The sequence below is a fragment of the Centrocercus urophasianus genome, unplaced genomic scaffold (genome assembly GCF_019232065.1).
Source record: "Centrocercus urophasianus isolate 14NV4802_14NV808 unplaced genomic scaffold, USGS_Curo_1.0 seq_16, whole genome shotgun sequence".
Taxonomy (NCBI): Eukaryota; Metazoa; Chordata; class Aves; order Galliformes; family Phasianidae; genus Centrocercus; species Centrocercus urophasianus.
Genome location: NW_024884711.1, coordinates 17440114 through 17465416, shown reverse-complemented (window position 1 = coordinate 17465416; position 25303 = coordinate 17440114). Strand labels below are relative to the sequence as shown.

General features: G+C 41.6%; 2 protein-coding genes and 1 long non-coding RNA gene across 10 annotated transcripts in view; 2 read left to right on the top strand and 1 right to left on the bottom strand.

Moving 5' to 3' along the window:
- The window catches only part of LOC122159382, a 31089-nt gene extending 12799 nt beyond the window's left edge, over positions 1–18290 (bottom strand). For 3 of the 8 annotated variants that reach the window (XR_006168466.1, XR_006168470.1, XR_006168464.1), the window contains exons 1-3: positions 18140–18290; positions 12781–12948; positions 11668–11840 (exon numbers count right to left, since the gene is read on the bottom strand). This is a non-coding gene — a long non-coding RNA (uncharacterized LOC122159382). The other 5 variants (XR_006168467.1, XR_006168468.1, XR_006168469.1 and 2 more) reach the window with 5 other exon arrangements.
- On the top strand, positions 932–18063 carry GPNMB (glycoprotein nmb). The gene is made up of 11 exons (XM_042816900.1): positions 932–1090; positions 5384–5530; positions 6210–6353; positions 7696–7866; positions 8942–9100; positions 9556–9864; positions 10957–11079; positions 11750–11852; positions 12679–12884; positions 15226–15313; positions 16093–18063. Exons 1-11 carry the CDS (start codon positions 1021–1023, stop codon positions 16244–16246), a joined length of 1674 nt encoding a protein of 557 aa, XP_042672834.1. The 5' UTR covers positions 932–1020; the 3' UTR covers positions 16247–18063.
- Positions 18291–18445: 155 nt separating the features above from the next.
- Positions 18446–25022, top strand: MALSU1 (mitochondrial assembly of ribosomal large subunit 1). Its single transcript, XM_042816860.1, has 4 exons — positions 18446–18596; positions 19656–19834; positions 22358–22439; positions 23804–25022. The coding sequence occupies exons 1-4, from the start codon at positions 18446–18448 to the stop codon at positions 23959–23961; spliced, it is 570 nt and encodes a 189-aa protein (XP_042672794.1). The 3' UTR covers positions 23962–25022.
- Positions 25023–25303: the final 281 nt, after the last annotated feature.

Sequence of the window (25303 nt, the reverse complement as noted above, 5' to 3'; positions counted from 1 at the left end):
GTGCCTCCCTTGCCAGTGCTCTAAATTGGGATCACTGAGACCACTCTTGAGGCCCATACTTGATTCCATGCCATAGCTCACCAAAGCTGCTGCTTTGCTGAAAACAAAAGAAACATCACCAGGCTGACAGAACTGCAAAATAGTTATTGCACTGCCTGCAGAAGACCACCTGTGTCTGGTGAAGCAAGCTGAAGCTGAATGTGAACCAGAAAGTGCAGTGTTTGCCAATGTTGCCCTTCTTCTCTTCAGGCACTGATTACATTTCATTATTAGGTTGGGCAGTAAAATCTATTTTTGCTTCATCCCCATTCATCACACACTACAGTGAAGTACTTGTTAGTGTGTAGATCAACTTGTGACCTAGATATTGACTGTCTATCACAACATAGTCTGTGATCATACCTCTAAGTGTCGTATCACACAACTGTGGTAGTAAGGTACGTGCATGTACCCACTAAGTGAACATTTAAATAATGTTTGCCTTCAGGATCAACTCTGATCAAGAGCCAAGTCCAGGGAAGTGCTAGAATCAGCCAGTTTTCATTTAGTTTATGGTTGCTGCTCAGCGTGTGGGAAGAGAAACATGTTAAAAGTAGAGACCAGTTCATCAAATGCAATGAGCTGTTGCAGTAACACTAGCAAATCAGGCTAGGGTGAGAGTTAATTTGGATTTTTGGAAGTAAATAATCCTAATTTAAAAACAAATTAGGTATAAATATTGATCAGAGTGCAAAACCAATATGAAAAAATGCCTGCAAGGTAAATGGTGTGGCTCTAAACAGGTCTCACAGAAATCCCAGGGAATGCTGAAAGCAAAGGGAGTGAGTCATAAGCACATGAGCTGAAAGAAGCTGAAGACAAAATCATGCATCTCTGCTTAATTCCATCACATGATGAGTCCTGGGGCCCTTCATTTAATCGGAGGGCCGAGCAGTGGAGAAACTTCATTCTCACTTCTCAGTGGAGGCTGAAGGAGTTACTGCTCCGCCGTGCGCACCGGCCAACGCACAGCCTGGCACCATGTGCGGGGCTCACCGCCACCTCGCGCTCCTGCTCCTGGCCGAAGCGATCCTGTGTGCTGCTGCCATGCGTGAGTGCCTGCCTCCCTCGCCCCTTCCTCCCTCCTGTCCTGCGATGGTGCTTAAAACCTATTTGCTCCCTGATGTGTAGTGATTGCTGAAGCTATACTGAGCTACAGAAAAATACCAAGAGCTGTTTGCTGTGCTCCACGGGTAAACAGCTGAGCCTTGGTTCATCTTCTCAAATTTCAAACAATATTTCTTTGGCTCAACTATAGCCAGAAAGGCAGAGGCAGGATGGATTTCTTGTAGTGTGCTTGGCTGGGAGAGGCTGCCAGAGCTCCAGGACAGTAGGAGTCCAGGAATTAGACCCTCCAGCTGTGGTGGTCATTCTTGGTCCTTGGCTTCTTCCCAGACTCCCAGCTTGATTTCCAGTCTTACTGACTCACTGAGCTCAGTGCTGGTAACCCAAAATGGGAACTGGGGGTCAAGTTCCAGAGTCTGCAAGAAGGAAACTGAAGGCCTTAGCAACTGAGGTCAGGCTGAGCATATCTCTAGCCTTATACCTGTATTTAATGGGTACTTTCCCAGAATCTGATGGTGTATAGCATCAGAACTTCCTCAGCCAGATGTAAAACCATTGCATTTAACAGGATTTCTCCCCCATCAGTTTGTGCACTCTAGTTTTGGTGGTAGCCCATGTATATTTTGAACCAGCAAGAAATGTCACAGCCAAACTGTGCCTAACTTGAAGAAATAAGTGTATTTTTTGTGCTTAGAACCTATCAACTGCTAGGTTCATTTACTCTCCTTAGCTCCTGGACTTTCAGAAACAGTTAAAAATCGCTTCTTCCTCCATGCTGTTCACGATTCGATTTTAACAGAATCACCTGTCACCCACTCTCTAGGCTAGTTGCTTGTTCCTCATCTGGAAACAATTCCATCCTTTTGGCACCTTTGTCTGTATTTTTCACTTCTCTGATGCCCTGCTCATGCTGTAAAGATCAGAGCAGCATGCAGTATTCAAGACATGAACTAGCACGTGGAGAATTGCACAGCGCTCTAACAATGTTTTCATCTTTGCTCTTTAACCTTTACCCATTTTTTCAACTATTCCTGAGCACCGTATTCAAAACTGTAAAGATACAAGATCTCATTTTCAAGTGGCAATAGTAGATTAGAAGCTCTCGTGCTGTACAAACAGTTCTGTATCAACCCAGTCAGCCTTGTTCACCTGCTCTCCAGCTCCTCTGGCAAAACTTGAACGTATTTGCGAGGAATGCGCTCCTTTACGGCACATCATATTAATTTGCTGTTTCTGACAACTCTGTTCTTCACTGCTGTTTCTACCAGCTTGTCCAATTTGAGCATCACGCCTTTTATAATCCTCTAAATCTTCCCTGGAAATGTTTTAAGAACTGTCAGCACAGTTGCCAACTTTTGTTTCATGACCACTGAAGCAGCTTGGAGCAAGACGTTACACGTTATGGTGAACAGTTCATTTATTTCACTCTTGAACAGCTTCCACACCTTTTGAGCCACCTGATCCAGACGGCTTTTTGATTTGATTTGCTCTATCTTTTTTCTTCACTTTGAGAGAGATTCTCCATCGCTGTGAAGAAAATTCTGGCACAGAAGTCTCTTAGGCTCTTCCGTTGAGCATGAAAATGTCAGCGAGTACATTTTTATTTTTGTGCCACCACTTTATCTTCCCTAAATGTTGCTTTTGTATCTATACCCTCTATTCGCCCTACTGACTTTCTGGCAGGCTTTCTAATACTTCTGTATTTAAAAAATTTAATTAGTAAGTTTTACATCTTTGTAAGTTGTTTCTCAAGTTCTCTTTTGTCCCACTTTATTATGTTTCCACATGCAATGTTAGAAAGTTTACGTCATTTTCTTCTCTTCTTAGCTTGGCCATAACATCAGCCTTCTTACATTCTGCTCTTTAACTATGCCATCTTTTTATTGCTGTTCTAACGCTGACTTTCTCCCTTTCGTGGCTAACACACCAGCACAGGAAATGCTGAACTTGTCTTCTTTGTGTTTTTCACCAAAATGAGAACCAGAATGAGAAAGAAGAACGTCCATCAGAGTGTGATCTCTTATGATCACCTCACCAAAACTATTACAGTAATCATTTCCTTAGATTGTATTATTACCCCATCTATTTTGAATTAAACTGCTCTAATTTCATGTTACGACCAACCTCTGTGCTTGAGTGTTTTTCATTGTTACAGAAGAAATACATTAAAGCTTCCCATTCCTTTAATTCAGCAGTGGAAAATCTTCAGTTCCATGTGTTAGCTGAACTAGTGGTGAAGTATTTTCTCATCTTAAAAATGTCTTTGTGTTGTCCTGAAGCTCTTGTGAAATGTTTTATATTTGATTGAAATAGACAAAGCACAACGGGGAGGCACAGAAATGCCTCAGGAGCTCGTGATCTAGAAGCAGTGACCACAGCTCTTACTAAAGCTGGACAGGAAAAATGACTTCTGAATTCAAAGATGGCTATTCAAAATGAAAAGCATTTATAAAATTAGAACTCTTCCAGCTCATTTTGATGAACTGAATATTTGGGGAAAAAATGACTGAAATGTTTTGATTGGGCAAAATCAAAACATTTTTATTCATCACACAATTTTTAGATAAAGTCAAAGAGAATGGAAAAAAAAGGATAAAATTCATAACCACTTACTTTCAAATAAGATGACATTAATTTCTTGACATAACATGTGATTAAGCACAAAAAGCTTTTGTGAAATATTTTTATGGTTTTTATAGCTTCTAATCTGCTTTTCTTTTCCTGGGGGACAATATTACCCAACTCTGACAAAGAGTCAACATAATACAGCATGTGATACAAGCCAAGAGGAAATACAGGTCATGATGTTCTGCTCTGCTCACATCAAAATATCTTGAATCTTCAGGGAAGTCATGATTCAAGATATTTAAGTGAGATTGCAAGGAGTTCCTGTAGGGCAAAAATGTATAGGAGAATATGTCTCATAACATCTGTAGACTTGTACCTTTTAGTCCTTAAGCCTCAGGAGACCAGGGAGAAATCTGCTTGCTTTGAGGTGACCACTGAGATGGGACTGGCCAAAGGATGCCCTCCCAGACCAGCAGCCATCTCACTGGATGATAAAACACCAAGACAGAAGCAGCTCCTGCCTGCTCTGTGGTGCTGTCCTTCTGGCTCTTCCCTGCAGTAAAATCAGGAGTCACAAGACCAGGCTGAAATTGTCTACACCTGCTCTGCAACTTTTCCAAAACCGGGACAAACTCCAACGCGACTGGTTTTGGTACAGCCCACATAGCCATTCCTGCCCTTCTTACAGGTCCCTGCATCTTCCCTGAAATCATCCAGCTCTTTCTTGCACCCGTGTATAAATCTCAAAAGCATCCAGTATCTACAAACTTTAAAATAAAGAAGAAATCCTGACTCCCTTGATGTTAGGACAGAATGGCACACCCAGCATTAACCTGATTAAGATGACAGAGTTGTTCAAAGCCTCCAGGCTTTCATGGAACTCTGCATATGAGTCTACTTAAGAACATATTTTTATGGTATCCTACAGTGTTTGACATGTTCCTACATGTTACTTGAAAATTTATTTTGCTTTGCATTACGTGAGTGCTTTATAATAGAGAGGGATCCTCGAAGGCCTGGGAAAAGTCTGAGTCCCTCATTTGTAGTAATATGAGAAGAAAGAGGTTATTAACATTATTTAATCTGAGTCATTTTAAAGTAATAGGCATGAAGCTGATGTTTTTGCTGTTACACTGTAAACACATTGAATTTACTATTCAGCTCTTCATTTCCTTTTCTGCAAACACCAGCTTCTGTTACACTTGGCTCCAGCCCCCTCACACAAACTAGCAGCCACTCCACCAAAGAAGCATCAATGGGTCAAAATTCATTTCCAGCACAACTTCCATTAGAGCACAGCTCAGACACGATGTATGTTGCTTGTTCCCTTTAAGGCAGAGGTTTGTCACTGGTCCAGCATAAGGCATGCAGCAGTCAGGCAACCTCTTTATAACTGTCATAACTGTTGTGTGCTTATGTTCACTCATAAGAACTATGGCTCTGATATGGTCAAAATGTTGTAAAACATTGTTTTCTTTCTCTGGAAAGCCTGCAATAGAGCAAGTGGAAAAATATCAGTCTATCAGAGATGGAATTGCTGATTATAGCTGATTAAAGTGTCTAGGGCTGCAGTGATAAAGTTCTGTAACCCTCCTCTGATGAAGAGGACCAGAATACAGTCATAACAGGAAGGCAGTTCAGCACAGGCGTGGTGCTTTTACAGGGTGGGAAGGAGGACACCAGCCCACTGCATGTTTCCTTTTCTATCCAGGGTTTCAAGATGTGTTGAGCAATGGAAGAGCTTCTCCTGTCATGCACAACAAGATACAAGGCTGGTCTAGTGATCAAAACAAATGGAACGAAAAACTTTATCCTTTCTGGGAAGACAACGACCCTCGGTGGAAGGACTGCTGGAAAGGTAATCATACACACACACAGTTCAAAGACACAGAGAAAATTGGCCAGAAAATCCTCCTCACTGGAGCTGCAGCGCTTTTTCACAGGTGCAATATTCTCAGCTGCTGCAAACACTGCAAAGTAGGGATGATCTGCTCTGATACCATTAGCAGCATGTTGTCTGAAGAACAGAATAATGAGCTGTTCCAGTTACTGCTTTCCCATTCCTCACAGCCTCAGATGTGAATACTTAGCATGACATAGTGATGGCCAGGGATGGGATAATGCTTTGTTTGAAACATGCCCTACAGGACGTGGAGCTTCAATCTCTAACTCAGTAGGGTGCTGCAGGCTTCAATTTAACAACTTCTGTGAAAAGCCTGTTCACTGTCTCCTGGGCTGAGCCAAGTTCTAAATACAGGGGAGAAATACAAATGTTCTCCTTTGGGATATATCAACCTCATAGCTAAAAAATCTCTTGTAGCTCTAGAAAGGAAATGAATGACAGATCAGTAAGTTATGTTGGAGGTATCCCTATTGTTCTAAACTAGGGCTTTGATGAGAACTCAAGTGATTTAGGAGTACAAATCCCCTTGGATATAAAGGAGCAACCAAGCAAGTGCTTACAATGTAAACAGTGCATAGTTGAAGGTAGCTGCTGCACTGATAAACGCAGTGAAGACCAGTTTGGGTTTTTACAGGAGGAAAGGTGACAACCAAGCTGGTGACTGACAGCCCAGCACTGGTGGGATCCAATGTGACCTTTGTTGTGACCCTTCAGTTTCCCAAGTGCCAGAAAGAAGATCAGGATGGCAACATTATATACCAGAGAAACTGCACCCCGGGTAAGTAGTGGCAATCTCCATGCTGGTGTGAAAGTGCAAACGGTTGAAACCATTAGAAATACACCTCATGAACAGTGGTCATGTTGCTCTTAACTGGTAACTACACCAGAGTCTAACCTGTCATACTATTTTCTTTCTTCACATTGCTGCGATGCTTTTAACATTCTGCATCTCCTACAAATAATGATCGGTTAATTTAAGGAGATTCGTCTTCACTATAAAACTGGCTTCCCAAATATTTCAATTGGCTTTAATTTGGCTTCATAACAAAACTGCTGCTGCTTTTCAGCTCAGTCACAATGTTGCAGTCCCTGGCTGAGTGCAGGTTCAATTGATCACTCAGTCACACTGTTTTCCTCAGAATTTATAAAGCTGCTGGTTTATAAAATTGACTTTTTTTTCAGTTTGGGATTGTAGAACTCACTAACAAACTAACCCTCAAGAAAGAATAAATCTCACATTCCCACATTTTAAGTATTAAAAAAAAAAAAAAAAAAAAAAAAAGAAGAAGCAGAAAAACAAATAATTTAAAATCAAGCAATCACTTCATAGGATAATCATCTTTGTATCTTATTCACGTGTTTAATGGGGGAAAAATATGTAACAACTTCAATGTTTGAAGCTGCCAGATCTGGAGTGAAAGAGGCTGTTGTACATTTCTTCCTGTGAACTTATAAATCTTCAGCACATTTTTTAATGATGAAAGTAATTTTCATTTCAAGGCATAAAAACTTTTTTTTGTTTTCTTCAGCCTAGATTCTACTTTTTCACTGTCTAATATTTTGTTAGCTGCTGATATCCATTCTGTACTTGATGCTCATTGTGCTGGTTGGGAAAGGAACCTATATTTTATTATTCAAAAAGGAACGGAAATTCAGGTCTAAGTTATTTAAAGAGAACTTTTCTGACAAAACTAAAAGTCATTTCTTCACAGTGTTTCCATGGCTGAAGTTTCTACTTAAAATTTTAAATTCTGCTTGCCAAATGTTGGGGAAACTTCACCGGCTGCAGCAAAACACTACAATGCCATGTAGTTGTCAGCAAATTTTGGAGAAGTAACTTTAAATCATGTCTGGCTCATGACACAGTAGATTTTTTAAGCCTCGAAATAAAAAATTGTAAGCCAGAAAAATTTGGTGTCTGTATTAAAAACAAGCAAACAACAGAAAAACCCACATATATGGAAAAAATGAATGTCAGCCGAAAAATAACCCAATGTACCCTGTTGTTTAAGGCCTTGTCATAACAAGACTTCATCATAACCTGGGGTGTCTGCCTCCTGTTTCCTCACTTGCTGTGAAATTGTCACTTGACCAGGAATGTGTCCTGTTTCTACACTTAGATTCTCCAGCCCAGGATCAGTACGTCTACAACTGGACTGAATGGATCGACAACTGCAGCTGGGAAAACTGCACAAGCAACCACAGCCATAATATATTCCCAGATGGAAGACCCTTCCCTCATTATCCTGGCTGGAGGAGAAGGAACTTTGTCTACCTGTTCCATACATTTGGTTAGTACTGCAATGTACTCAGTTTGGTTGATGATGCAAAGCTTATATTCACTCATTTTTTCTAGTATCTTTCATTAAAAGTCCTTGAAAAGGATTCCACACTTCTTGAATGGGGACCCCGAATTTGTTGCCCATTTTTTCGAAGAGGCCACCAGGTGTTCTATTAATCTTCTGCTAGATTTGGAAATTGTGTATTACCAGGAGATCTTTTTTAAGTCTGCATTCACAGAACTACCATTAAAGAAAATTAATTTCCTTTCAGTGGTACTCAATACAATTTTCCAGGAAAACATAGGGTCTGAGGTCAGTCAGATGATCTGCTGGCCAGTCGCTGCCTCTTCAGATTCTCAGATTTTATAGAGAGCACAAAGCTGCGTATGTTCACATCAGTTTAATGGCACAGCAATTCTTAACTCTGGGGAGAAGGCAAAAACTGTCATTGACTATGTAGTACTGTTCTATTCACAGATGCTGATTTTCAGTATTTCCAGCTGTGAGTATGTAATGCTCGGGCTATTTCTGGCACAGGCTACATACTAAATCTTAGAATCCTAATTTAGCTTGAGAAAATCAGTATTGTCATCAACATTAGCACGAATAATAATAATATTGTCCCTAATTTTACATAAAGGTGATATTATTTACCTACCTCAATCAGCTGGAAGACAAATAAACAAAAGTATATGAAGGGCTATGGGGTATGAAGCATTATATCTTCTTGCTACATTGAAGGTAAACTTAAAATGCCTAAGAGGTAACGCCATCCACTACATAATCCTAATTACTCAACATAATGTAATTTCTTTGCAAAGAAGTGCCTTGGCAAATGCAGTCTTCCTTAAATCAGTGAAATGTGGGACACCTTTCTGACACCTTTGGGAAAAAAAAAATAAAAATGGGAGTAAATGCATTGTAAAAGTGCTCCCCAAACACCTGCCAGGCAACTGAAGGACAAGTCTGAACTACACATTTTGATTAGGCAACCCAAGAGTCACAAAGATACAGGTTCTGTAAAAATAATTTCTTGTAGCTAGACTCAAAGGAAAATATATGACAAGTTCATGTTCTGTTTCAGGCCAGTACTATCAAACAATTGGACGATCTTCAGCAATTTTTTCAGTCAACACTGCAAATATCACTCTTGGCAAACACACAATGGCAGTATCCATTTACAGGAGAGGGCACTCAACATACGTTCCTATTGCAAGAGCAAGTACCACTTATGTTGTAACAGGTGAGTGTGCTGAAATAAACTGCAACAAAATACTGGGAGCATTTGTTGTTTCGCTGTTAAAGGAAAGAATTCACCACAAACATAATCTGGCATGCAAAGAATGCATAGCCTGAGAAAGGTTTTTAATACAAATGTGATATCTCTAGCAAATTCCCTAGAATAATGTAATTAATCTCTGTAACTATCTCAGTTGTGACATCTCTACTTGATGTGATTTACCAGAGGAAATGCAATTTTCCACTGATGCCTGTGGTTCCTTATTTGTCCCCATACCTCTCTGGATAACTGTTTGCCACTGACTTGGAAGATCAGTAAATCAAATTAAACTAGAAACCCACGTTAGAGATACTAATGTCTCACATTCTGACTCTTGTTCAGGAGCTTTGGAGCTGTTTGTTGTTTGGAGGCAGATACGTGCACTTTACTCACTTTCTTTCTTTTTTTTTCTCTGGCAGACAAAATTCCACTATCTGTGAGCTTGTCCCAAAAACATGACCGTAACATCTCAGACTCCATTTTTATCAAAGACTCACCAATCACATTTGATGTGAAAATCCATGATCCCAGCTACTACCTTAATAATTCTGCCATCTCCTACAAGTGGAATTTTGGAGATGGAAGTGGCTTATTTGTAGAAAGCAGTGCCACCACATCTCACACCTTTGCTCTGCAAGGAAACTTCACTCTCAATTTAACTGTTCAAGCTATTATACCCGTGCCTTGCAAGCCAGTAACACCCACACCATCATTGCCCACCCCAGCAGGTAAGAGTTTATCTATCAGCAGTGAGGATCTATACAAAATCTCTAAATCATTAAGTACATGTATTCAGAACTTTCGGTTTATCAAAAAAGTTCTGTGAAGTCTGCAAGCTTCACAAACTGTCTTAGAGACAGAATCAATACACACACAGACATCATATACACATATTCAAAAATCTAATTTCCATTTCTCACCACAATGACTTAAAGGAGTCTTCACATAGACCCAAGCACATATACATCTATTTTCATACCCTCCACTACACCAGATCAAGTGGTTGTGGTCTTGCCCACTCAAGAGACATCTTTTGAGGTAAGATGTAAATTTTAAGTGAGGAAGAAGTATTTCAGAGCCAGTTCCTTTCTGGTTTGCACTAATCTCCACCCAAAATCAAATGAGATTGGATTGAACTAGAAAAACATTTACACGTATTTCAAAATATGGGATTTCCACATTGCATTAAGCCAAGAATGGCTTTTTCACTTTAAATTTATGCACAACTGTATTTCAGAATAATCTTCATGACGGTCAGCATTTTTTTAACATATCAAAGGATTTTAAAGTTTGCAAAAGGCCTGCAGTTTCAGCCTGGGTAACTATATAACACTACCAGTGTCAAATTGTAAATCTGGCTATATTTTTCAAATTTCACATTTTTATGTGGTTTTAATGAAATATGAAGTGAGAATTAAAAAGCAAAGAAAAGAGAATTTTCACTACTTCCTTATTAGCTCTAATATAGAACAATAGAAAAATATTTGCTTTCTAAGAGAGCTTTTGTTGGCATTTGGAATATAATTGATGTGGGAATTTTAAAGCTCAATTATACCCAATCTTGCAGTCTCACTTTTATTTCACACAGACAGAGGACTGGCAGAGTTTACTCAGGCCACTGTAGGGTTCTACAGAGCAGCTTCCCACATGTGTTTTCTTTCAGAATGATCCCACAAAGATAAATGTATTACTGCATAGCTGCAAAGCAAAACAACCAGTGACATATGTAATTAGTATTATCGAGAGAGATAGTCATGCTCAGAACACTTCTACACTCATTCTAAAGATGTGTATCTATGTTTCTTTCCTCAAACCAACAGTAACAACCGAAGCACTTTCTAATTCAGACCCTTCTGTCCCCAATGAGACAACAGAAGACAATCCTGATGGAGGCTGCCACATTTACAGATATGGATACTACACAGCTGGTATCGCCATTGTAGGTAATGATGTGAGCCAATACCTGGAGCAGAATGAGGCAAATGTACTACACATATGGCAAAGATAATGTTTGTTTAGTCATAGTTTTATCAGATATGTGAGTCCCACAGTCAAAATCCTTCTCTTGGACACAGCTGGCATTTTCAAAGATTAATGCACACATAGTTAACCAGCCTACTTTTGTTTCTTTAGATGCTGACAGGTCAGCCTGTAGTGAAGTTTATGGTACCTTGGTTTCAGACAAGTCTTGATCTTCTTTTGTCTGGACACCTGCTGATGGTTGTCCCCATGCTACACATGGATTTCCAGGCACTTGGGCTGGGAAAAAGCTGGTGGGGATACAAGCTCTATAATTCTTTTCTGCTCTGAAACCCACCGGCCAGCGGGATCACATAAGGTTGTGCTAACCTTGGCATGTACAGAAGTGTGGCTACTGGGAGGTTTTGTGAAAGAAATAACTAACTATACAAGAAAAATAAAGCGAAGCAGAAAGCCATGATCTCATAGGGAAAGTACTGGAATATTTCTCAGCTTTCAAACACTTTAAAAGGAGCACAAAGGGAGGAAAGTTATGGCAAACAAGACCTGACCTGAGCATCAGCCAAACACTTGAGGTTCTGTACACACAAGGTTGTCATGTGTCCTACTGTTGACATCTGTTTCCTCTCCCAGAGGGAATCCTTGAGGTAAATATTATTCGGATGACAAGCATCCAGTTGACAGAAAGTGAAGCTGAAAATCCACTGGTTGACTTTGTTGTTACCTGCCAAGGGAGGTAAGTATGTAAATGAAATTGTCAATCATCTTCCCTCTTTAAAAATAATTAGGTGCTGGAACACTGTCTGCGCTTACACACAGCAGAATGAACAAAAGTTGGGAACACCACAGTGTTTCCATTTCTTGACTGGAACTAAAGATAATGAAAGTCTCATTTGTAAATTATGTCAATAGAAGCTACTGCCAGGCTCGTAGGATACAGAACAAGTGGCAGGCTGAACTAAAAGTAAGAGAACTAGATACTGTGGAGAAGCAATTCTATATTTTCCTGGCAAAGACAGGATTTTAGCACTCAACGTGAAATTGGAAGCAGCCTACTGAAGTTGGAAGGAAGAAGTCTCTTTTCAGTCTCTTTTTTGACATTTAGAGTAAATGGGTGTGTCTAAGCAGTTTCTTAGAGAGAAAATGTTGCACTAATTTTCCTAGCTCCTGGAAGGGGATCAGTTGAGAGGCATGAGAACTACAAAAATTGTCTTGGCAACACAACTGGAAAACAATTTACCTCTCTTAAGTTAGTGTTCACATTTTTCAGCACACGACATTACACATAAGAATCCGTATTCTTTTCATAATCATGTGTATTAAAGGCAACAAATTTCATAAGTCAATCTGTGGCAGGTTTTTCCTGTGATCACCATAAAACGTTAAATGCATAAAATATAGATAATACATATAGATAATATATAGATGCCATCTTCATAATCACAACAGTATCACTGATAAGCAAACAAACATCAGTATAAATCTGGGGCAGCAGTGCAAGGTGTCCACAAGTGGGGCTAACAGGATTCCACAGCGCAACATATTCTCTCTTCCCACCCCAGTCTCCCTACAGATGTCTGTACAGCAGTTTCTGACCCCACGTGCCAGGTGTCTCAGGGCATGGTATGTGACCCCGTCGTCGTCACTGAAGAATGCCTACTCACCATTAGGAGAGCTTTTGATGAACCCGGAACGTACTGTATAAACATCACCTTGGGTGATGACACGAGTCAAGCCCTTGCCAGTGCACTTATTTCTGTAAATGGAGGTGAGTCCGTGCACAGCAGATGCAGGTTGTCTGTGAGTAGTTTCTCCCTGTAGTCATTTATCTGCTAAGAAGGGAACACAAGAGAAACATGGGAGTTTTAGTGTGCCTGGAGGCCTCAGCCATCTTGTGTGAGAGGTCATACAGCGATAAAAGACATTTGCTTCCCTATGAAAATTCTAAATGTTAGAATTTGGTTTGATTTACAACCTACAGAGTACAGCAATCATACAAACCCATCAGTAACACAAAACATGAAATGTTCTTTAGCTGTAGGTTATTTTTGCTACTCTGTTGGGCAGAAAAGTAGGTAAGGGACATGTCATTCATCCTACTGCACACATGCGTACATAGAAGACAGTAAGGAAGGATTTGGCTCATTTGAAAGAGAACCAAAGCCTACAGCTGGGCAGGCTGCCCTGTGCCCTCTTTGTAGCTCATTGATCTTAACTGAGTTTCTATTTCTACACAAGATGAACCAGGCTCTGGAAAGGCCCGAGTCATTCACTGATGACAAAGTGTGCCCTAGGTGACTGTTTTCAGAATAGGTTTACCTTGGTCAGATGAGTATCACTGTATCTCACTCACAGTTATTCAAGCAGTCTTTGACAGAAACAGGTATTAACTTGGCCTCACTAAGGACCCTAAACAATAAAGCTGTCTCTCTGCTCCCGACCCATTCCCCTCCTGACCTCTCACTGAACATCCCAGTGACTATTCTGATTTATTTAATTGGCATTAGCCAAGAAACTGACCCTCTGAAGTCACTTGCCACAGTATTTTGGCTGCTCTTATTCTATCTAGCTGTAAAATTAGCTGTGCCTAAATCACTTATGGTGACTAAGACACAATGTCTGACCTAATTGTATTTCAGCTCCAAAAGACAGGAAGAAAAAATGAAATAGGATTTTACAAAAGTGTATTCACAGCAGCTAAATTTAGCCTAACAAGACTGTCTCCCCAGGTTTCCTCCTGAAGGAAAAGCTAATTTGTAGTCTGGGGCTTTACACTATAATCATTTTGGAAATAGGATCTAAGAGAGGCTGCTGCTACGAATCACCTTCTGGAGGAGCTCACCTAAAATGTGCAAACATTTCCCACGTGTCATGATTTTGCACATATTTCAAGGGAAAATCCCATTTGGTACCCAAGCACACGTAAACATTGGACCTTTGAAGTTTGGCAGGACTGTATCTGGGTTTGTAGGCATTGCACACAAGCAGCTTTTAACCTGTTCAAACTGCTGTTGAATGAATTGCAGTCCTACAATTTAGACCTGTCCCATCAGTTTCCTTTGCAAGCTAGTCCAGGGACCTGCCTTATTAATAAAACAGTGCAAGTCCCTACAGTCTCAGAAAAATTATCATGTGAACAAACAGTGAAGTCAAGCCTCCACAGGTATTTTATCAACAAACTGAAAAATGCATGAGGCACATATACCAAGTAAATGATTTAATGTCATGATTTTTCATAGATATCAATTATAAATCAACACACTGCCAAGTAAGTCAACATGCACCTCTAGGTTACTTCACTGTATAAAAACTGTGCTAAATACGAGGAGTAATAATGTGTCTCAGTATTCTCAGTGAATGGGTTGAAGTCCTTCCAATGGGCTGGAAAATTAAGATATGTAACACATTAAAAAAAACTGTAACGATGCACCTTCTTCTATCACATACAATGGAATTTGGAATAGAGTGAAATTGTCAGTGACAAGCCAGAAGATAGAGCTCAGTGACGATCAGAGCTCAGAATTAATTTCCCAGGGTAAGAATGTTAAACAGCAGAGCTCTCAGCTCTTCAATAAAGCAAACAAGCCTGGGTCCATTAGGCTCTCAGCCAAGCTTTGCCATCTTAATATGTGGAGCTGAAACAAACAGCATTTAAGAAAGTCTATTTTTATTCTCTTTTCCTTACCTCGTGGCTATTAGTTAATAGGCTAGAGTTGATTCCTACATTATAGCTTATAAAGAAACAACATTTCATACTCCAGAGTAAATGGTCCCCTAACTTTGCAATCGGCGGGGAGCCAATCAGCTCCACCTCATGGGATGCCACCACGGGTCCCTCAGTGGCTGGAGGAGTCACAGCGTGTCTCTGGAGCAATCCACATGCAAAACCAGCAGAGCCAGCCCACTGTGTGCTGGCACTCAGAATTAAGCCTATCAGGCTGTGAAAACACACCATCTCTTGCCTAAGTCTCTGACTTCCAACGCTTAGCTTGCATTCCAGTGTAATACAGCCATTAAAACAGTCGGATAAAAATTGTATTTTCTTGAGAAAACCAATTACTCTGTTAAAACAAGGCTAATTTTTAATCTAGCTGCTTTCTGAACTCTAGGATCATCCTCAGGGACAACAAAAGGTGTCTTCATCTTCCTTGGTTTGTTGGCAGTGTTTGGCGCCATTGGGGCTTTCGTCCTTTACAAGTAAGTTGCTAAGACTAAAAACAGTTCAAGGAACTGACAAAAATAATAGCTAAACTAGCACAACCCACACTTAAATTTGTGCTAGCTGTATTTTTGTTTCTTTTTCATTGTTATTCACAAATGTTCTAGCAAACACTAAAGAATATGAGATTACTGGCTTAACCCATAAAGCCATCAGAAAATTTGTGAATATTTAAATTTAATAGAAAATTACATTTGATGTTTATATGCATTAACAGTAATAAAAGGCCTGGGAACAGCATGTAAGGAAACTCAAACTGCATAATGTGATTAGTATTCAGTAGAACTTAACGAATAGAAATTTTATGTAGCTTTAAAACTCTTAACAGTAGTGATCAAGAATTAATCATCAAAATATATCAAATAACTGACAGATTCTCTGGGAAAAGGGTACTGAGCGTGCAGAAAGTGGTTAAAAGAAACACATATTTGTGCATTATTAGCTTTGATGTTTCTGGTGAAACTTCAAGACTGCACTGAGACTCCCGAGTTAAGAGTATGCTCAGCCTTTGCGGGCACTGGTGAGGAGGAAACACAGAGCAACAATACTCTAAGCAACAGAGCCTTCTCATTAACCAGGCCTTACCCTTAGTCACAACTAATTAACTACAGCAGTCAATCATTATTGTTTTAATAGAAGGGGGAAGGAATTACGTTATGAACATATGATCAATTCTCCTCTGCACTGGGCCACATGCTAAATGTGGACCTTTGTGTTCAAATGTCATTCTGCACCTAACTGCACATGTTCTTTGCAGGAGATACAAACAATACAAACCTATTGAGAGAAGTGCAGGACAAGCAGAGAACCAGGAGGGACTGAGTGCTTATGTCAGCAGCTTCAAAGCCTTTTTCTTCCCTAAGAGTACCGAGAGAAATCCTCTGTTGAAAAGCAAACCAGGCATTGTTTAAACCTTTAGCTTAACACTGACTTAGATTATGTATAAGACTGTATCATGATTTTTTGTTGTTGTTATAAAAAGAAATGGGTAAGATAAAAACACATCTAGATTGATTGGTAGCTGTAGGGGGCTTGGTGCAATTCGAAATACCAAAATAGTCCTTCTTAGAAAACAAAGGTAGTTTTGTGCACTTGCTGTTCTTGCTTATGATCTAGGATATGCTTTTCTAAATAACTAACCCTCATGCCTAGCGTTTTCTAACTTTTGGGTTAACTAGATATAAAATTAATCAGATCTAAAACCTGCAGGGGAAAAAATATTATGTAAACAAGCAAAAACCAAAAATGCATAAATACTTAGTCTTAAATAGACAGTCCAGTATAGCTGCTTATCACCTTAAAGAAGATTCAGGTCAGAAACAGGAGGCAGACACTGGCTACAGCTGTGGAAAGAAACTGCCATGCTATACTCCCAGGCACAGGCACCTAGCTGCTCATGTTGATTCACTGTTGGTCCTAGCACAGGCTTGCCCTGCACCTACCAGCTCCCCACCAAGCAAACCCCAGCCTCTGGGAACCTCCACAGGCACTGCTGCTCACATGCAGTTTGGCAGCCACCCTGCTTTGCATGGCAATGGCATTCAGAAGTGTGCAGGCAGACAGGGCTGGACACAGCAGCTCACTGCTGTGGACATAGCTACTAGTGCACAAGACTCACTATAACCTGGACCACAGACCCCAAGCAACGATAACAAGGCCCACCTGCTTGGTTTTTCCTGTCTTGTTTTTAAAGAAATTCTAATTTCTCCATTCTCTCTCTTCGACCACTTTCTCAAGTGAAAACCCCAATCTACATAAGGCACCATGCTTCAGTTATTGCTTTTGCATCACTCAGCTTGTGCTGGGCATGTAACTCTACACAGTCTATTTCTGAACACTGAATTCTTTGAAGATCTATATTTCAATACATTTAGCTTATTTAATGTATCTTACAATTAGCCTGACACATATTGTTCTCCATTCCTGAGGCAATGAAGAAGCACAGATGTATTTTCCTGACATCTTGGCAGCCCTGCTCACCATTTGCAATCTGAACACAGCCTTCACTATCACGTCCACACTGTGCACAGACATCACTTGAGGATATATAGATTATGACACACTTGTGAGGTTAGGTCTGAAGCTATAAAAATTCAGTAGCCTTTTATTTTGTTTCCACATCCTCCAATGAACTGTACTTCTTTTGTAGCCATTTCAGATATACGATTAGAAGTACCAGGTCTGGTTTTGTTATGTCTTCCTTATGGATAGCAAACACCCATCTAACCATAACTGGGCAAACAATTCCCTGACTTAAACAGAAACTACTTTTCCCGTGAAATGTGCTGTCTGAACATTACAAGGCCTGTCATCGCCTGAAGCTGACTTGCTGCCCTGGCCTGGGGCAGGACAGGGCTTCCACCAACACCTCACCATGATGACCTGCTATGAGGCAGGGAGAGATGAGCTCTGTCGCAGGGTCAGGAGTAACGCGGGCTGCCAGTGACCCAAGCTACAAGCAGAAAGCACCTTGTTTGGAGAACATTTTAGGAGCTGTGTGTCTTCTTAGGCTTTTACACCGAAATAAGCTTTCAGGCACACTTCAGTAACTTTTATCTTTTACCCAAGAGTACAACACGGTGTGCGCTATCTTTTTTACATATCATGTCACTTTAGCTTTATCATCTGATTTTGCCTTTTCAACAGAACTTCCATTTTGTACACCTTTCGTTTTATACAATGCAATCTAGCTGCTGTATTGACAAATAAACCATCCAAAGATTGTCAAGAGCACTCTCCGTTTGTCTCGCAACAAGTCAAACAGGCAGCTTGGCGAGCTGAGTACTGACCAAATCAGTGCCTACCTGCAGAAAACACAGGTGGACCTGCCTTAGCCTTGGTGCCTTTGTGCAAGCCAGATGCTCAGCTCAAGCCCGCCCTCACAGCGGGGCACGCAGCCCGCACGAAGCAGGACGATCCGCCCGGCCGCCATTACAGCACGGTCTCCACACTCCGCCTCACCAACAAGGGCCCCCACGCACGCGCCGTCTCGCGCCCTACTGTGCAAGCAGACCGACGGCGAGATAAGCCAATAGGCGCGAGAGGCGGCCGGCAGGCCGGCCAGTCGCTGTACGGCAGCCAGGCCGTGGGCGGGACGCGGGACGGTCGGAATGTGGCGGGCGCTGCTGGGAGGCCGCCTGCTGCGGTCCTGCTCCACCGCGCCCGTGGTTGGGGCGCCGCGCGGGGGCAGGGGAGCAGCTGTGAGGGGAGCGGGGGGCGGCGGAGCGGCGGCCGCGACGGAGGAGCGGCGGCAGGCGGCAGGTAGGCGGCAGGTAGGGCCAGCGTGCGGGCCGTTATCGAGTGTCGTCGGGGGCGAGAGCCAGGAGGGCGGATACGGAGCCGGCTTCGTGGCCCCATCCGTGGCAGTACTTGCGCGTAGCTGCCGTTCCGTTGTTTGCCTCCGTCTTTGTATTGGTGAACGCGGAGCGCGGCTTTGTGGTAGTGCTCGGTCTGTGCTACCGCAGCGCGGTGCCGGCGGGCTGAAACACGCACGGCTGGTATCTGCTGCTTAGGGCAGCTTGGAGCTGACCTGACGCGGTGGTGTGAGCAAAGGGAGCGGCACCCGTGTGCCGGGCTCCTCACCGCCGCTTTGAGAGGCGTTTAACACGGGCTTTATCTCCAGCTTTGTCTGCGGTACGGTAACGAATCTGCAGCTCCCTGAAAGGACGGGGTAGTGAGACGAGGGCCGGCCTCTGCTCCCGGGTAACAGCAACAAGATGAGAGGTGATGGCCTGACGTTAGGTGGGCTGGTGGCTGGGTTGGATGATGTGAGAGGTGTTTTCCTTTAAAGGCTGGGATAATCCCCAGTGGCAGAGCAGGAAAAGAACAGTGTCGCACTGGCTCTGTTGTAATGCATTCATTTTCTCTGCTTAAGAGTTGGGTTTCTCATACGTTATCCTGGGCCTGCTGGGGCCTGTTGACCAAGCACTGTTGTGGAATATTCTTAATGTGTTCAAAGTGAATGTCTGCTGAAGTATTTTAGTTTTATTCATTTTAATTGTCGAATATCTGATGATAGTATCGACTTTAAGATGTGCTTGTGAGAAATAAAGAAGTTACCTTAAGGAAACTCTGACATTTGCCAACTGCTCCATGCATCTAGAGAGCATTATTTACCAGAAGAGAGCTTTAGTACTCAACTTGGATGATTTTAAAACGTAGCTTTTAAAAATCAGCTGTTCATGTTGGATTGCCAGTACCAAACCAGACTTCACTATGAGTGGCTTTAATTTATTTAGTTCGCTGCTATTTTGCATCTTCGATAACTTGGAAGCGGCAAGAAAGCAGTTATCATTACTGCTATTATGTTTTCTGTTCTAGACTCTTCTCTTCCAAAGTTCAGCATTGACTTTGTTGTAAATCTGCTGAGGCAAGAGAATGCGAAGGACATCTGTGTCATCCAAATACCTCCAGAAATAAAGTACTGCAATTATTTTATAGTTGTGAGCGGATCTTCAACACGGCATCTCCATGCAATGGCACATTACATGCTGAAGATGGTAAGACAGTTCCCACTGTATTCTCTCGGTGGGAGTAGTTTTAGGTGAAGATTTAAACTGTGAAATTAATTTCCCTGGGCTTACTGTTGTACAGATACACTGGGCAAGATAAAATTGCATAGCCTCGTGTCATTTATTTTTGAGTGCATCCAGCAACTGACTGTAGTTTTCTTCTTTAGTAGTGCTGCTCAACATTTAAAGATTATATTTTAATAACATACCTCTGTATTCAGAGCACCAATGACAGTAGCACAGGTTGGTGGCTGCAGTGAGAGTTTATTGGCAATAAGAAATGGTACTGACAAACTGTGTCTGTTTGTGTCTTCAGTTCAACGTGCTTCATAGCTATTCCCACTCCCTCAAAATAGCCTAATCTGACTGTTCTCAAACCCTAATCCATCCGATCTGCAGGTTTTCAAATACACTGTGAGACCAGTAGAAAGACTGCATACTATGAGGCAAAGGATCCTCTCCTAGGCTTACTAAAGCAAACTTCTATTGACTGTGCTGTGCATGTGCAGAAGGGAAGGAGAAGCAGCAGCCATCCTTCATAGAAATCTTGTGCAGTTTGGCTTTGGCAGAGTGTGCTTTTCAGTACAGGAGCATAGGTCAGAATAAGAATATATGTAGAGCTTAGTGATGAGGACCTAACTCTGGGAGGGCAAGTCTTTGAGGCTAGAAAAGAGCTGTCCTGACTGTTAAAAGCATGGTGTGAAAAGTACAACTTGCCCCCGTCTTGTTCACCTTTCTCTACTCGTAACCTGCAGCTTGCCATCTCCTTAATATACATTCTTTCACTTCCTGACCCTGTATTTCTCCTAGCTCTTCATTCATTTTTCTTTGAGTCCTGTTGGTTTCAGCTATGAAACTTGAGGGAAGAAGGGGAAGATGGTTTTACTTTTCAGTACTCAGAGTGGCAGAGCATACCTGGCATTGGAAGCTCTGTGGGCAAAAAGGAAGCTAAAGCCTAAGCATAGCAGGTGCGGGGGCAGCTGGCTAGCTTTAGTACTACCATACTTGCAGTGTTATGGAATGGATGATTTACTGGCACTGAAATGCACATGTGCCTGTGTGTAACATGAGGCCTTCCCACTCTTCTAGCAGCTTGTAAGCAGCAAAGTCCCAACTGCTGCTTACTCCTTCCTGTCTGGTGTTGTGTTAGAGGAAGAACATAATGCTTGTCTTTATAATTTGTTCGGCCTTTAAAGATAGGGCTGAAGGAAACCTGTGGTGGAGATCAGCCTCAGCCTTCCCATGTTGAGTTACATGTCTTTGGTTACCTTCTTTCAAGGATATCTCATAAGCTACTTTACAGAAATGTAGTTTCTGTAATTAACTTGTAATTAAGTTATGGCCACTCTGTTCTTTACAAGTTGGTACCATTGTCCAGTAGATAGCATTGTATGGAACAACCACAAAGAGTTGCAGTTGGTAGTAATTGATTTCATATTGAAGTAGGATTCATTTCCTAACTGGCCATACTATTACAGTTTTATTTTATAATCTGATTTTCAAGGCAGAAGGGACTGCTATTGCTGTGCACCTGTACTGTTTCCTTGTTCAGAAATAAATATTTTCTTAGTTTCCTTGTTTTAATTGCAGCTTAAAAAGGTTTCCATGTTTTAGATAAGATCCATGAACTAGAGATAAGGTAAAACTGATTAAGGAGCAGTGAAGATTCATCAATTTCAATATTGTAGGTTGTTGTTTGTTTGTTTTTAATTTATGCTTGATATATAAACAAACTGTACTTAAACCTCCAGTTGTGAAATTTCTCCAGCTCTGGGAGATGCTTAGATTGTTGGTGTTGCCGGTAGGAAGACTGGATCCTCTCCAGTCAGTGTCTGCAAGAGCTGCTGTGTTGCATAGGAAATTCCCTGCCTTGCCCCCATAGCTTCTGCAGTCCTGCTGTGAGCTGCCCTCTCCTCTTTGTCCTAGTAATTCATAACTTGTAAACCTGAATGCTGATCATGTTTTCCCCACTATGCAACAAGTGCTCAGAGCATGCTCCTGAGGCAGGAGACTTCTTTGCCTTTTCTGTGGTGCAGGATCAAACTCGTTTTCTCTCCCTCTCTCTGTTCCATTGGGCATCTCCGTTTCTGCCAGCATAAAACAAAACAAAAGATACGTGAAAGGAGGCAAAACCTGATGCTGGTGATAGTTAAGATTCCCCATAGCTAGTGCTAGGGAATCTACCTGCAAGGCTACTTCATTGCTAAGTAACAGCTTAGTATTCATCTTGAGGAAGAAATGGACACAAACCTCATGGGTAACTGCTTGGGAGCTTTGGACATTGGAACTCCAGGTCTGATGGCAAATCTCACTGAGAGATCTGTACTTATTTTCCAGAGCTGCAGCTGTATATATCTGTGCAGCCCTCAAAACCACCATTATTGTCTACCTATTGCATTTCTGATTTAAAACAACTCTACACAGCTTGATAAAGTCAAGTTTAGCTGCCAGGTCTGAGTGTGTTTAAATGAATGTGAAATATTTCATTTTCTGCTGTTGCTTCTCTCTCAGTACAAACATCAGAAGGAAGAAAGTGATCCTCACACTCGGATTGAAGGGAAAGAAACAGATGACTGGCTGTGCATTGATTTTGGTACGTATTTGTGAATGTGACCTGTATGACATTCTGCACGAGCTCTTTAAGGAAGGAAGCATTACAGTGAGCCCTGGTTGCCCTGGTTGCCAACTGTTGTGAACAGTTATCAGTACTCTGCTATTTTACAATTCCAGTTGTTGATGTGCCCCATGGAGCTACTAAGTTACCTTCCACTAAATATCACAGCAGTGAGAAGAAAGCAGAAGCTACTCTTCAGTAGCTGAAACAGTCTTAATGAAAGTTGAGCATGGAACTGCTGAAGAGAACAGCTGCTTCAGTACGTTTCCTCAAGTGTAGAATGACCATTTGGGCAAGCAGGGGCTCTTGGTATGCTGCCTGAGTCGTGAACCGTTGAACAGACTGCCACTGTCTGTCATCCTATGACACCAGATAAAGCCACAGCCCTAAAGAAATTGAATTCAGTATTTTGTTCCTGAGTGTGGAACTTTCCACACCAACGTTCAAGGCTTTACCCTCAGAGTGGCATTGCAGCTTCACCGCCATCTCTATAATCTCACCCTCTGTATCTTGGCTTAAGAGAGTACGGGTGAGAAAGCACTGCAGCCAGTGGCGTTCAGCTTTGGTTACATTACTGTTGATGATGTTTGATAATTATAAACTGAGAAGTAATTGAAACTGAAGGGTATAACCAGAGAAAACATATTAGAAGTACACTTGAATGAGCTTTTCTTTTTTGCTATTGTTTTAACAGAATGAAACCCTGTAAGAAAACGCTTATTGCAGTAAAAGGGTGAGGCTTTGTCAAAGTTTGAGCTCTGCTGTTTTATGTTAAAAAATATGAACAAAGCTAAGAAGCATGGGAAACCTGAAGAAAACTAATTGGCTACAGCTGTACATTGTTGATAACAAAGGGAAGCTGAAGGTTCATGTGTAGCTTTGGGGAAGGAGTTCATTTAAGTAAAAGTTCTGGCTTACAATTTCTTGGGGACAGAAGGAGGACAACTTTGATCTGGAGTTCTGTGATCTGCTTTAAACGAGAGCACTGTCCTTCTGCTGGCTGCGTTCTTGCATTCTGCATAAGGAATGACCAGTTCCTCTCTGTTCAAGAGCTGGAATCAGTGATCGAGGAAGAGACCTCCCCCATCAGCTGACCTGTTATATGGAGCCAGAATGAGGATGGAGTACTTAGACTCTGTGAAGCTGGAAGTGTGGTAGAGCTTTACAGGTCACTAACAAAAAGGGCTACTGTGTTTCACTGTTGATAGATCACTAAAATAAACATTCCTACCCCACCCTATCATGGTTTTTGAGCAGTTTCAGACTTAACCTGATTCATTGCCCTGAACTATGCTGCAAAGGACTCTCACTGCTTATTTACTGTGCTTTTTTCTTCTGTGCAGGAAGCATAGTGGTACACTTCATGCTGCCAGAGACACGAGAGACTTATGAACTGGAGAAGCTGTGGACTCTAGGTTCCTATGACGACCAGTTAGCACAGATGACTCCACAGTTACTGCCAGAAGACTTTATAATAGGACTGACTTCTGAACAGCAGTGATCAACTTACGACAAGAACTTAATGTAGCTGCTGAGGTGCCTGACTAGGAGACATGAGTTGCCTCAGCAGACACAGGAGGCACAGCAACTTGGCCATCACTACCATGATCAGCATAAACCAGTGTATCAAAAGAGCTGCCGGAGTGTCGTAAAGGGACAGTATCATAGGGGACCTTCCTGGAAGAAGATGTCTCAATGGAATTTGCAGTGAGGACAGTAGGAAAAGACAACCATTTAAGCTACTTACCCCCAAAACTCAGGCACAGTCTCTGCAAGGGCTGTTTTTCTAGCATCTTTGAAAGGCCTGCCTGTGGTGGCAGTGCATGCTGAAGTACCTTTCCTGCAAAATGGCTTGAGTGCTGTACAGTAAAATTACATTAAGTAGTAAAGTTTAAGTGAGGCTTCTTGTGAAGTCAGTTGCTTTTGGTTGAGGTGAAGCAAATGATGTGCCGAGCTGAAGGAAGAGAGAAAACAGTGGTGTTGCTGAACTCATAAAAGCCAAGAGTAGCAGTAACAAATGTGTCTTGAATTAACAGAATAGTAAGTCAGTTCTTCAGCCAAGGCCAATCTGTTTTTAATAATAGTAATAAAAACACAACTGAAGAACTTCAATTCCTTGCCTTCATGTTAAAACATTCAGCTTATTGTAAGTGCACAGCCAGCCTCTCAGAAGTTTTCCTCTCACCTGGTTCCTGGAAGAGGACGCTAAGGAACATGCTGTGGCAGTGTAAGCCTTCAGACCTTTTGAGGTGGGTGAAAATAGTCCTAGAGGAAGCCATTTGTTACTTAGCATAACTTGCTGTTGGACAGATAGTTCATCATTTTGACTACAGTGATGACTACAGGCATCACACAATGATATCTGTATCATTGCACACTGTTCTTGGTCAGCAACTGCTAAAATCCAGCTACATGAGCTTCAGGATGGTAACAAGTCTTGTTTTCTCATTACGGAACAATGCTTTCATTGCTAGATTAGGATCTCTTTCTTCTGGAGAAGCTTGCTTTGCATCTGGATTTTGGTTGGTTTGTAAACAAAGAATATAATTTGCTCTATTCCAATCTGGGTCATTTATCATGCTGAGTCTGCCCTCTTATTTTAGGAGTAACTTCTGTGAACTCACCTGCTCTTTGATAGAAGGCAGCAGATAGTTATGCAAATTGAACAAGGAACTTTAATAATAAATATAGTTAATGAATGGAGGTAACACTAAATCTGTCCACAAAATTAAAGTGTTAGTGGTAAACGTGTCTGCAAAAAACAATTTGCAAAATGCTTCCTGATCCTTAGCAACAAGAAATTCACCTAGAGGAACATGGGCTTTCTTACACATTGTGGTGGC